At 28.3% G+C, this 13,055-nt stretch overlaps 2 protein-coding genes across 2 annotated transcripts; one reads left to right on the top strand and one right to left on the bottom strand.

Moving 5' to 3' along the window:
- Positions 1-1,099: 1,099 nt before the first annotated feature.
- On the bottom strand, positions 1,100-2,425 carry LOC128964701 (uncharacterized protein F54H12.2-like). Its single transcript, XM_054311337.1, has one exon. The coding sequence runs from the start codon at positions 2,423-2,425 to the stop codon at positions 1,100-1,102; it is 1,326 nt and encodes a 441-aa protein (XP_054167312.1).
- A 4,310-nt stretch (positions 2,426-6,735) lies between these two features.
- On the top strand, positions 6,736-11,643 carry LOC128964700 (uncharacterized). Its single transcript, XM_054311336.1, has 10 exons — positions 6,736-6,793; positions 6,848-7,225; positions 7,280-7,645; positions 7,699-7,914; positions 7,969-8,835; positions 8,895-9,928; positions 9,987-10,158; positions 10,228-10,710; positions 10,766-10,945; positions 11,006-11,643. Exons 1-10 carry the CDS (start codon positions 6,736-6,738, stop codon positions 11,641-11,643), a joined length of 4,392 nt encoding a protein of 1,463 aa, XP_054167311.1.
- Positions 11,644-13,055: the final 1,412 nt, after the last annotated feature.

Raw genomic sequence — 13,055 nt, 5'->3', positions numbered from 1 at the left:
ACATTTGTATTCATTGAGATTAATATACGGTATTTTCCATAAGTCCAATATAATTGCCAATTGTTGGTTTTTTATGGCCAAATATGGTTTATCGTGTGATTTAATTTTATGATACATCATATATATCACTTGATTAGGTTCGAGAGATGAGTTGTGAGTGATATCGGTGTTGTGGGCTCTCAATGAAAAGCCAAACAGATTGTTAGCCAAATATAAATTAGTTATACGGTCTTTAAGGTCCATATCAACAAAGCGAAGGTCTGTGTCACACAGTTCACACTGTTTAAGTGTATGTGATAACACACATACTTCCCGCGGATAAAACACGCCATCAACAGTGAAACCCTGTGCATCCATAACACCGCATATTTGATTAATTTTTTCCATTACTTACTAAAAAATTATGTCTTTCCGTACGAAAATTACTAAAGTTTAAGTAGTTTAGCAATTTTAGCAACTCTTCCAAGTCTTTTATATCATTTAATTGCTTGCCTTCTTCTATAAAGTATTTTTTAATTTCCTTTGAAAAATATGTTGACGGTTCAACCAAATATGGCGCGTGTAGATTTGCGTCACTCAAAACTATCAATAGTTTTTCGTCATATAGTTTCTCCATTTGTTTATAAACCACTCTATACTGACGTATATCTTTATACAAATGTGATAAGCTACAGCTGCCATCTGTATAACATATCTGCCAACTTATCATTAATATCACTACTGAAAGTAAATATTTTACAAAAGTTATCAAAGTTCGCGCCATTGAAATAATTTGATAGAAAAAATACACAATATTTTCCACATGTAGTTGAGTATACACTTTGAAAATTAATAGTGTTATAGAACCAACCACTACTACTGTTGTCTTTTATAAAGTTTATGATTTCTTTGTGTAGTGGGGGTAAGCCAAATGAATCAAAATAAACTACACTGTTATTATATTTATATATTGCAACCCAATGTTCTCCTGGTTGATTAGCTTTATCTGTATTTACAATTAATCCACTGTTATTAGGTATAGTATTAGGTAATTCATCTCTAGGATAGGTGCCATAATACTTGATACAGCTACGAAAATATTTATTTATTTCTAATGTATTCATGAAAAGTCTTTAACAGCAAATCGGTTTTTCTGTATTTCAATTAAACTATCGTATTCACAATATATTAAAGCAGTTATTTGTTCGGCTAAAGGGTAATTAAATTTTAATTCAATTCTAAGTCCACCTCTTTGTAATGGAGATACATAACCACTTTTTGCAACGCCATCTGATAGGTCAGGTATGAAATTAAATGCAAATATTGAAAAACCTTCGGCAAATTCATCTTTTGTAATGTCACAAGTAGTATGGCTCAGCTGATTACTAACTTCAAATAAACTAAAGTATTCTCTAATATATTTATCATTTTGAAAGTCAGGTGTATACGGTTTATGCGGGTACTGTTGACCATTTAAATAACAAGCAATATGCCGTAAACTATAGTGTTTAAAATAAAATGGATTAAGTGTTTGAGAGCCGTTATAAGCATCATTACTAACAAATGATATATACAGCTTCCTAGGTAGAACACCACTCTCAACATTATTCAAACAATAATCAATACTATCCTTTGGTATAGTACATGTTTTTACTTCACGGCGGGTAATAAAATATAGTGCAGGTTTATCTTCTTCAAGCATTTTATTATGTGCTAGTACTACTTGTGAATGAACAATTGACCGATGAATATAAAGTCTAGTATCTATAATGTTAACTTTTGGAACAATAGATTTATCATACATTAAGTAGAAATCGGGAGAGTTTGGATGTATTTTTATATTAATAGTTACACCACCTATTAGTGATTTTAATTGTTGAGATAAATCCAAATGTAATTTTCCATACAATTCAATATGACGGCTAACTGCTAGTTTTTTACCTTTTGGTGATAACCGTTTTTGTCGCTCTAAGTTATGATCATTAAATGGGTAACTATCTTTAACCCACATTGATGTTTGCATATGTGTTGACTTTGATTGAGAAGATGTATTAAGTAATGCATCAAAATAAGCAATATATGGATAATTTATAGATGAACTGGTGATAGTTGTTTGACCTATTTTTACATCTATTTGTTTTATAAATGAGTTTAATAAATAATTAACGGGTGATATTTTTTTCCAATCGTCAGCCGTAATATCGGGTGATTCAGTTTTAGTTAACTCAATTTGCAAACATAGGTACAATTCAGATTTATTTAAATTGATATATTCATTGATTCCAGTAGTTATTTCAAATTCAATGGGTGAATCAGCTTTTATTGTAGTTAGCGGTCTGTGATCTGTTTGTATATCTTTTTCAATCATTAATTGAGTTGGAGGGACACCAAATATATCCAACTCCGGTAAAGTCATTAAAGACGACAATGGATGAATAGTAGTCATTATATTAGTGTTGGTTTTCTTCCTGATTTACGACTACGTTTACGTCTTTTATATACTTTTTTAGTGACTTTGCGTTTAGATTTATTTATTCTGCGCTTGCGTCTCCTTCTTCTAATACCCATACCTCTTTGACGTTTCATTGTACTGAGTTTATCACTTACGTCACTGAGTACTGTATCAGCAGTTTTAAGTAATTGGTTTTTACTGGCGTCACCTAGTGATTTACCTCTTAATACTTCACTACCTATACCTTGAAATGCTTCCCAACCTTGTTTTGCTATATATTTTAGTGCTGGTTGTATGTGTTTAAAAATTTTACCAAATATACCATTACCACCTTGATATCTGTGACCACTATATACTACTATACCGTTACCGGCTTGCGATTTATAATAATCAATGTATGGGTTATCCATCTTTTATACTTTTTTAATATGTAAAGTTAATGTAACTCTACCGAATTTAAATAGGTATAGGTCTTCCACTGTCGTCTCTTATATAGATTTTAATTGTGTCAAATTGATTTAGTCTAACGGGTCTGTATTGTGGTGTCTCATAATTTAAGTGCACTGTATCACCAAATTTAGATTTACGTGGTATTTCAACTACACGTAGCAATGGTGCAAATGTGTCACCAACAAGAGATGGATATACAATATCTGTGTATAAGTATAATAAATGATATCCACCAGATATTTCTACTGGATGATGAGCTTTCACTTCATCATTTGTATATACATTATTAACTGTATAATCATTAATTGCATTTTCAGTATTATAATAATTATAGTAATTATTTCTATTTTTAAGTCCTAACAAACATTCAATCTCATCACCCAAGTTAACAAATACTCTAACAGAGTCTTCAAGTTTCCCACATATTAATGTTACGTAATTATTTAATTCATTATATATCAGTTTTGGAGGTACAATTCCTTTAAATTTAGCAAATATACTATTTATTTCACTAATTAAATTTGATGGTCGTTCATAAAAACCGGCTTTAATTGTATAAATATTGGAGTCATTATTGTAGATATTACCCATCTCATCATATAGAGATACTTTATAGTCATTTAAAATATTATACCATGATTTTGTATATGATATTTCTGTTATACCAACTAACCAATCAGTATATTTTGGTATACTTGTCAATAAATCATTTTGGGGATCAAATTTCATTACAGCTCCTAATTTAGTTCGGAAATCGCTTAATGTATTGTCACCGGTACTAACATTAGAACTCAAAGTAATATATGAACTCATTTTATTCACAAATTATAGTATAATTTAATTTTGTACAATTCCACTTGGATTGATGAATTTTATTATTATATAAAAAAATAATTAAAACTAAAACAATAATTAATAAAGTTATTAAAATAGATATTATTTTACAAATCGTTATTTGTGACATCTTTTATAACTTTATTGCAAATACGTAATCTTGGATTAGGTAATATATATCCCAATGCGCTGGTCAATATGATTGTCCACAAATTTTTATTGCCGAAATCAAATGATAGATTAACTAAACTAACGACAATTACTAATGTTATTAAAAATACTTGTATTGAAAATAATATTAAGTCTGATGGACAAACTTTTTTGTTACGAAACATTTTCAATATTATCTGTCCAACTATTATAGCTTTCCGGATAGTTTAACCACTTTACAAAGTATTCAGTTTTTCCACGGCGTTTACGTTTTTTAATAACTTTTTCAATTCTGTACAGATTATCAGTAATTTGTTGCAATTCCTGGGGATAAAAGCGCTGCTCAAGTATATTTCCCTGTTCATCTCTTAGCTTAAAAACATACTGTTTATCACCTTTTATAGTATTTTCAACAGTAAATATTTGGTCTGTCCAACTAGGGTAATATCCTTTATCAAATGCTTTCATGTCATATACTCGTCTTACTTTATCACCAGTATTTATTTTGTTTGGGGTTAATTTAGTTTTAGAGAACAGGTTGTTATACACAAGTTTTTCATTAGTAGTAGAGACATCTATTGGGCGCATTTTAATTGATCGATGATATGATGAATTATATGTGTCAACAAAATCCTTAATGACGTCAATATATTTACGTGTACCTTTGGCAGTAAAATACTTAAACATACGTGTTTTAAGTGTACGGTTAAAACGCTCAACAATAGCACATTTAATTCGATGATCATTAGATGTGAAGTAGTTAATGTTTAGCTCTTTCAGTAATTTTTGTAAATCGCTATTAATAAACTCTTTACCTTTATCTGTTCTTAAAGCTAAAGGTTTTTGTTTTTTAAAAATATTTGTAAAAACACTAGTTATTGTTTTTGCATTTTTATTTTTTAGCGGTATTGCATAAGCATATTTACTAAAACAATCAATAACAGTTAATAAATATGTATAGTGTTTATTAGTACCGCTAAATTCTTTCATATCAACCAAATCAGCCTCCCATTGCTGATTAATATGTTTAACTACTATACGATTACGTTTAAAGTTTTTGATCACTGGCTTATGAAGTGTATATGTTAATTGTTTAGATAACCAATTTTTTACATCTTTTAGAGTTATACTACTATCTATTTTATTAGCAGCTATAAATAATTTATTAATTGAACTAAATGATGCATTATGCTTAGTATTATAATAAATTTTTGATAGTATTTGATCGATCATAACTTATACCAATTATCTACAGATTTATTTGGTATAACTTTTTTTAAATGTTTAGTAGGTTTGAGTTTACTAATAAATTTATTTTTAATAGATTTTTTGTTTTTTGATAATGTAGGGTTCACTTTAGATATTGTATTTTTTACTATTGATTTAACAGATGTTTTATAAGACTTTTTTAATAAAATTTTTTGTACAATATCTTCAATTATTTTTAAAAAATTTTCACTTATATTATTTTCTGTTTTAGGGGGTATAGTTTCTATTACTTTATTAAGTTTAGTTTCAGTAATAGGATCACTATCTGATAATAATTGAATTTTTCGAAATGACATTATGTAATTAAATCAATAATTGACGTGACTATTGGTATTAACCACAACCAACCGCCGCTTTGCACAACCAACTTTTTTGACACTGATATTTTATTAGGTTTATTAAATTTATTAAACAATTTTTTATGTTTAAGTATTTTAGATGCATTAATTTTATCCAATACTATATTACCTTTTATAATATTTACGACTATTTCTTTAAGTGCTAAATAAAAATTACGGTCGCGGGACATATATTTTAATATAGATTTTTGTGCTTTAGGTGACTGTAATTTAGCAATAAATTTCAAGTCATGACAATACTTTTTTAAATTTTCAGACATTATTTAGGTACATAAGCAATAGGAGCCAATATATTATCTACAGGTATTATATTTGTCTGTATTCTATATTTTTCTGGAGTGTCTTGTTTTAAGTCAACTCTTATATAACCATATTGTATAGATGTTGCATCATTATAAGCATCAATTAAAAATTTAGATTTATTTGGATATATTTGTGAAGCCAATGATATTATTTGTCGCTTATCTCTGGGATTTTTCAAAAGTATCAAATAATGACAATTTATGCTAATTGTTCTCATTTGCGACCCCTGGTGGAAAATATTTTGTGCAATAAAAACAACACTTATATTTAAATGGTGGCTCCCTTTAGTGAATAAATTTGCTAATGTAATGTTATTGCCTAACTCTGTCATAAGATCATCAACTATAATAATATGAGGTCCATACTCTTTGACGTCATCTTCGGAAGGTAGCCCTTCTATATATTTTACGTCACAATTATTTATAGGTTTTTCATACAAGTTTTGCCACTGACCGTAAGCCCACATGACTTTTAACACTGTAGGTGTAGTTTCAAAATATAATGTTTTCCTGTAATGTTCTAGTAAATTGCGTATTAGTACAGTTTTCCCGCTACTTGTAGGACCTGCCGTCATACAAGTAAATGGATGTTTGAAACATAAATGTTTTGCTTGAATTTTTACTGTATTCATAATTACCTAATTTAAAAATTATAATTAAGTAATATTTAGCTTATATATTATTTATATTAAAAAATTACAATATACTAATAATATACATGTAGCTCTCTAACAACAAGCATTACAATAATAAAAAATGTAGATGTATTTTGTTTACTGGGCAGTCAATGTCAATGTCAATAACAGGTTTCAATATATAAGCTGCACTTGAACTTGAACTACACATTTGTTTTTGTGCTCTTGTAGTGTTCACATCAACTATTATTAATATTACTTTTTGATAATAATTGTTTGAGTTTTAATTGACTGTTATTGTAATTATGTCGAAACGATCAGCATCTGATGTCAATACAAGTAATAAGCGCCGTATGGGTGAATGTAAGCAGATAATTTTATAATTATATAATAATTAACTAATTATTTTTTATTTAGTGTTTCAGTTGTTAAGTCAACACGTAGACGACATACCAGATGGTATGTCATGGGGTCAGGCATTAGACTCATTAAGTACAATGCCTGTAGGTGCTAAAGTTAACGAGTGGCTAAAAAGTGCGAAACAAGACACAAATGATGGTATTGATGTTCAAAACAATAACAATGAAAATGGCGGAAATGATGATTTTGGCGCTCAAAACAATAACAAAGAAAATGGCGGAAATGATGATTTTGTCGCTCAAAACAATAACAAAGAAAATGGCGGAAATGAAAGCTTTGATAGCAATAACGGTGTTGACCCTCGATTAGATGACAGCAATGGTACTTACATGAATAATGTTTCACAACATTCAGATGCTGAACCGGATCCCAGAGGTAATTAAATATTAAATAATAATTATAAATTTTTAATAATTATATATATATCAGTCAATACACAATATGGCGGTGAACACTCTCATGATGATAATGAAGCAATGATTTCCGGAGCTCCTGACCCTCGAAATGAAGATGAAGAAGATCTGATGACTAATAATGAACCACAAGGTCAATTACTATATTCATTTAACCGTCAACCGCAAATCCAATCTTATGACAAATTCAAGCGCAAACAGTACACTCAGCGAATTAAATTTAACCACAATTTAAGAGATTTGAATGGATTTAACGATATTGAAGAAGAGTTTTCGGAAGCCATTGCTGATGTTTGTTTACCGATATTTCAAAAACATTCTGGTGAAGATTTCTTTACATTAATTATGTCAAATGAAGACCTCAACAAACCAATATTTATCGGTAATTTAAATAATTATAATAAAATTGATATTAATTAAAACATTAATTTTAAGGTAACCGAAAAATTGAAAACTTTGATCGACACGAACCGCTGAGTTTGATTAGCAAAATTGCTCAATCGAATCAAACATTTTATATGGGTAATTTTGATATTACTTTATATGTAACGGAAACGCTTAAGGGAAGTGGACGCAAAACTAAAGCTCCAGAGACAACAATCCAAAAAGCATTAGAAAGCGCTCTGTGGTCTCAATTAACAATAGTGGTATGTATTTTTATTATATAATAATTACTTTATTAAATTTTTATTAATACCAATATAGATAATAGCTGCGGATATAGAGCTATTTATGTGGGTATTCAATGGTTTGCAATGGGTTTTAATACTTCAAGACTTCATAACAATCAAGAGTGGAAAAGATTAATTGGTCAAAGTTATGGAGATTTACCACAGCGTAATGGAGCTCAAGATCTTGTGGTAAAAATAAATCGTCAATTCAACGCTAATTTAGACTACAGCCAACCGCTAAAAGCTAATAACTTTCCTGTTATTCAACAGTATTTAAATAATATCGGTCCTTATAAACTTATGATTATTGATGCCTCTGATGATGAAAACATTATTTATCAGTCTGAAGATATAATCACCGACAATGAGATATGGCTTGAGTATATTATACTCAATAAAGTTGGTCATTACAATTTTATTAAAAACATTAATGCATACAGAAATGACACAAAAGTTTGCAATCAATGTCATACAAGACATCATGTAATTGATCACAAATGTACAAATTGTACATTATGTGGATCAAATGTTAAATGTGATAAAGTAGCAATAGATCAGTTAATCGAGTGCGATGTATGTAAAAAAACATTCAATGGAAATATTTGCTATGATAAACATATAAACAACAATATATGTCTTGAGAGAAAACAATGTCAACACTGCGATGTTTGGTATAAAGTGGACAAAATCAATAAACATCAATGCAACTATCTCAAGTGTCGCAATTGTGGTGTCAAATACAATTCATGGACTCAACACAATTGTATGATTAATCCTTTAAATCATGATAAACTTAAGAAAGAAGACGACAAAATTAAATTTATAGTTTGTTATGATATCGAATCAAGTCTTGTGGTAACGGATAACATAAGTAAACACCAACCAATGTTACTAATTTCAGGTAATTTTTAATAAATAAATATATAAAATACTTTAAATAATTTCATTATTTATTATCAGAATGTGTTTGCGATAACTGTTGGGATGTAAATTCACGTCAAAAATCAACAAATAATTGCAATACATGTGGTTTAGGTCAACATGTTTTTCAGAACAAAAGTTGCGTTAAGTCGTTTTTTGATTATCTAATATCCTTATCACAAACAGCTGACTCACACAACAATGCAAAAGTTTATGTTTTCGCACACAATGCTAAAGGCTATGATAGTCATTTTTTATTGCAAGAATTAATTAACTCTAATTACAAGAAAAAACAACCCGAACTTATTATGACTGGAATGAAAATATTGAAAATGGTTTACTACAATATTGAGTTTATTGACTCTTTGTGTTTGTTTCAACAACCATTAGCATCGCTACCGAAATCATTTGGATTTGAAAGCGTTGTCACAAAAGGATATTTTCCTCATTTATTTAATACTGAACCCACTGAAGAATTTATACCAACACAATACATAGGTAGAATACCTGATATTAAGTATTTTGGTATTGATCACATGTCACCATCAAATGCTGATTCATGTCAAAAATGGCACGAAGAGTACATACAATCAGGTCAACAATGGGACTTTAAACATGAAATAGTTAAATATTGTCAAAATGACGTCAAAATATTAACTATGGCTTTAATGGAGTTCCGCAAATTATTTAAAGATATCACCGGATTAGATCCAATTACTCGAAAGTTTACTTTAGCTGGTGTTGGATTGGAATACTTTAGAACACAAGTATTACAAGAAAATATAATTGGAGTGACGCCACTTGAAGGATACAGTAATCGCCGAAATAAATCAATATCCGGAAATGTATGGCTAGATTTAAAAGAATATGAAATCAATAAAAAAATTGCTCGAGAAGTGAAATTAGGTAATGAATTTGCTGATGGTTTCTGTCACGAAACCAACACTGTGTATGAATATTGGGGGTGTTATTGGCATGGATGTCATGTTTGCTTTAACGGAGAAATAAGAAACGCTTCTCGCGGTGTAGGACGTAAATCATATGATGAAGTATATGACGAGACAATAAAAAAGGTAATTAATTAGTTATATAATTATTATTTTGAAATTAATTTGTATTTATTTATTTAAGCTCTCATATTATCAGCGATGTGGCTATAATGTTGTCCAAATATGGGGACATCAGTTCAAAGATTTACTCGAAAGTCTACCACAAAATATATCAGACTTTGTCAATAACAGACAATTAGTTTACAAGTCATTGAAAAAATACAAGCCAATAAACATTAGAGAAGCGTTTTTTGGTGGCCGGACTAACAATTTATACTTTAATTATAAATGTAATAATCAAAATGAAAAAATAATGTATTTAGATGTCACTAGTCTTTACCCGTATGTCTTATCGAAACGGTTATTTCCTATTGGACACCCGTCAGTTTTAACCGATTTTATTAATACTTCAATTGATAATTATTTTGGATTTATTAAGTGCCGCGTAATTCCGCCAAAACAGTTATATATTCCAATACTTCCTGTAAGATATAATGGAAAACTTTATTTTCCATTATGTAAGACTTGTTTAGAATCGAAATCAGATGTTTATTGTGTACATTCAGATTGTGAACGGATGTTAGTTGGCACGTGGTTTAGCGAAGAGCTTAAATGTGCATTAAACTTTGGTTACAAAATTGATTTAATTATTGAAGTATTAAATTACGAAGAAAAATCAAGTGAAATATTTTCTCCGTATATTAAAACTTTTTTAAAAATTAAAACTGAGGCATCGGGATGGCCAGACAATTGCGTAACTGAAGAGCAAAAAAATACTTTTGTCAGCGAATTTAAAGAAATAGAAGGTAAATGTTGTTTATTTATTTGATATATTTAATTAATAAATATATTTTAATATAGACGTTGAATTAGATGTCAATAATATGGTTAAAAACTCTGGTTTGCGCACAATATCTAAGTTAATGCTCAATAGTTTATGGGGAAAATTGGCCCAATTATCTAATCAGGGTCAAGTTAAAATATGTTCAAATTATAATGACTATTATAGTTTGCTAACTGATGCAAAGTATAAAATAACAGGTATTATATTATAATTAGTTATTATTTAATATATTAATAATTATATTATTTGATAAATAGGTGAAGTACATCCCAATAGTGAAAAACTTATAGTTAACTATAAGTTAGTTGACGACATCTTATCAAAGCCTGGTAACACATCAGTGGCATTGGCTGCCATGGTAACTGCTTACGCTAGACTACATCTGTATAGTATACTACATTCAATTGAATCAGAAGCTGACGGACGTGTATTATATTTTGACACCGACTCTGTTATCTTCAAACACAACGCGTCACAAAACTGGAGTGTACCAACAGTTGGTAATTTTTTGGGTCAACTTACAGATGAAATAGAAAAAGACTTTGGAAGTGAAGCGTACATCAAGGAGTTTGTATCGTGCGGTCCAAAAAACTATGGTTACAAAGTCGTGTTACCAAATGGTAATGAAATAAACAAATTGAAAGTTAAAGGTTTAGCAATAACAGAAAAAGCTAAACATATTGTTAATTATTATACAGTAGTAGATATTGCTGATAAATACAGTAGAGGTATTTATGATAGTCGTCAAGTACCACAACAACAATTTAGATGCGATAAATTTCATAACATTAACACAGCAGTATTTAATAAAAAATATCAAGCAGTATCCGATAAACGTATAATAGTACAATCACATGATGTATACCAAACTATTCCTTATGGCTATTGTTTATAAATAAAATTATCAAATTAATTAAAATTTCTTTATTTATATTATAAAATACTTTATACATTTTTATAACCAATGAATTTTTTTATAGTTAATTAACGTTTTTATTTACATTTTTGAATACAATAACAAACTATTTTTATGGTTTGTTTACATTTTTGGATACAATAACAAACTATTTTTAAGGTTTGTTTACATTTTTGGATACAATAACAAACTATTTTTAGGGTTTGTTTACATTTTTGGATACAATAATAAACTATATTTATGGTTTGTTTACATTTTTGGATACAATAATAAACTATATTTATGGTTTGTTAACATTTTTGGATACAATAATAAACTATTTTTATGGTTTGTTTACATTTTTGGATACAATAACAAACTATATTTATGGTTTGTTTACATTTTTGAATACAATAATAAACTATTTTTATGGTTTGTTTACATTTTTGGATACAATAACAAACTATATTTATGGTTTGTTTACATTTTTGGATACAATAATAAACTATTTTTATGGTTTGTTTACATTTTTGGATACAATAACAAACTATTTTTAAGGTTTGTTTACATTTTTGAATACAATAACAAACTATTTTTAAGGTTTGTTTACATTTTTGAATACAATAACAAACTATTTTTAAGGTTTGTTTACATTTTTGAATACAATAACAAACTATTTTTAAGGTTTGTTTACATTTTTGAATACAATAACAAACTATTTTTATGGTTTGTTTACATTTTTGAATACAATAACAAACTATTTATATGTTTTGTTTACAAGTAGTTATACAGTAGGGTAGTTTGTTTACGAGTAGTTATAAAGTAGGGTAGTTTGTTTACGATTTTGAATACAATAACAAACTATTTTTATGGTTTGTTTACATTTTTTAATACAAAAGCAAACTATTTTTATGGTTTGTTTACATTTTTGTAAACAAATATAAACTATTTATATGTTTTGTTTACAAGTAGTTATACAGTAGGGTAGTTTGTTTACGAGTAGTTATAAAGTAGGGTAGTTTGTTTACATTTTTGAACAATAACAAACTATTTTTAAGGTTTGTTTACATTTTTGAATACAATAACAAACTATTTTTATGGTTTGTTTACATTTTTGGATACAATAACAAACTATTTATATGTTTTGTTTACAAGTAGTTATACAGTAGGGTGGTTTGTTTACGAGTAGTTATAAAGTAGGGTAGTTTGTTTACGTTTTTGAATACAATAACAAACTATTTTTATGGTTTGTTTACATTTTTTAATACAAAAGCAAACTATTTTTATGGTTTGTTTACATTTTTGTAAACAAATATAAACTATTTATATGTTTTGTTTACAAGTAGTTATACAGTAGGGTAGTTTGTTTACGAGTAGTTATAAAGTAGGGTAGTTTGTTTACGTTTTTGAAT

This window comes from Oppia nitens, unplaced genomic scaffold (assembly GCF_028296485.1).
Source record: "Oppia nitens isolate AA-2021 unplaced genomic scaffold, nextdenovo-longstitch-racon4-pilon3 scaffold9_pilon_pilon_pilon, whole genome shotgun sequence".
Classification (NCBI taxonomy): Eukaryota; Metazoa; Arthropoda; class Arachnida; order Sarcoptiformes; family Oppiidae; genus Oppia; species Oppia nitens.
This window is presented reverse-complemented; position numbering and strand designations above follow the sequence as displayed.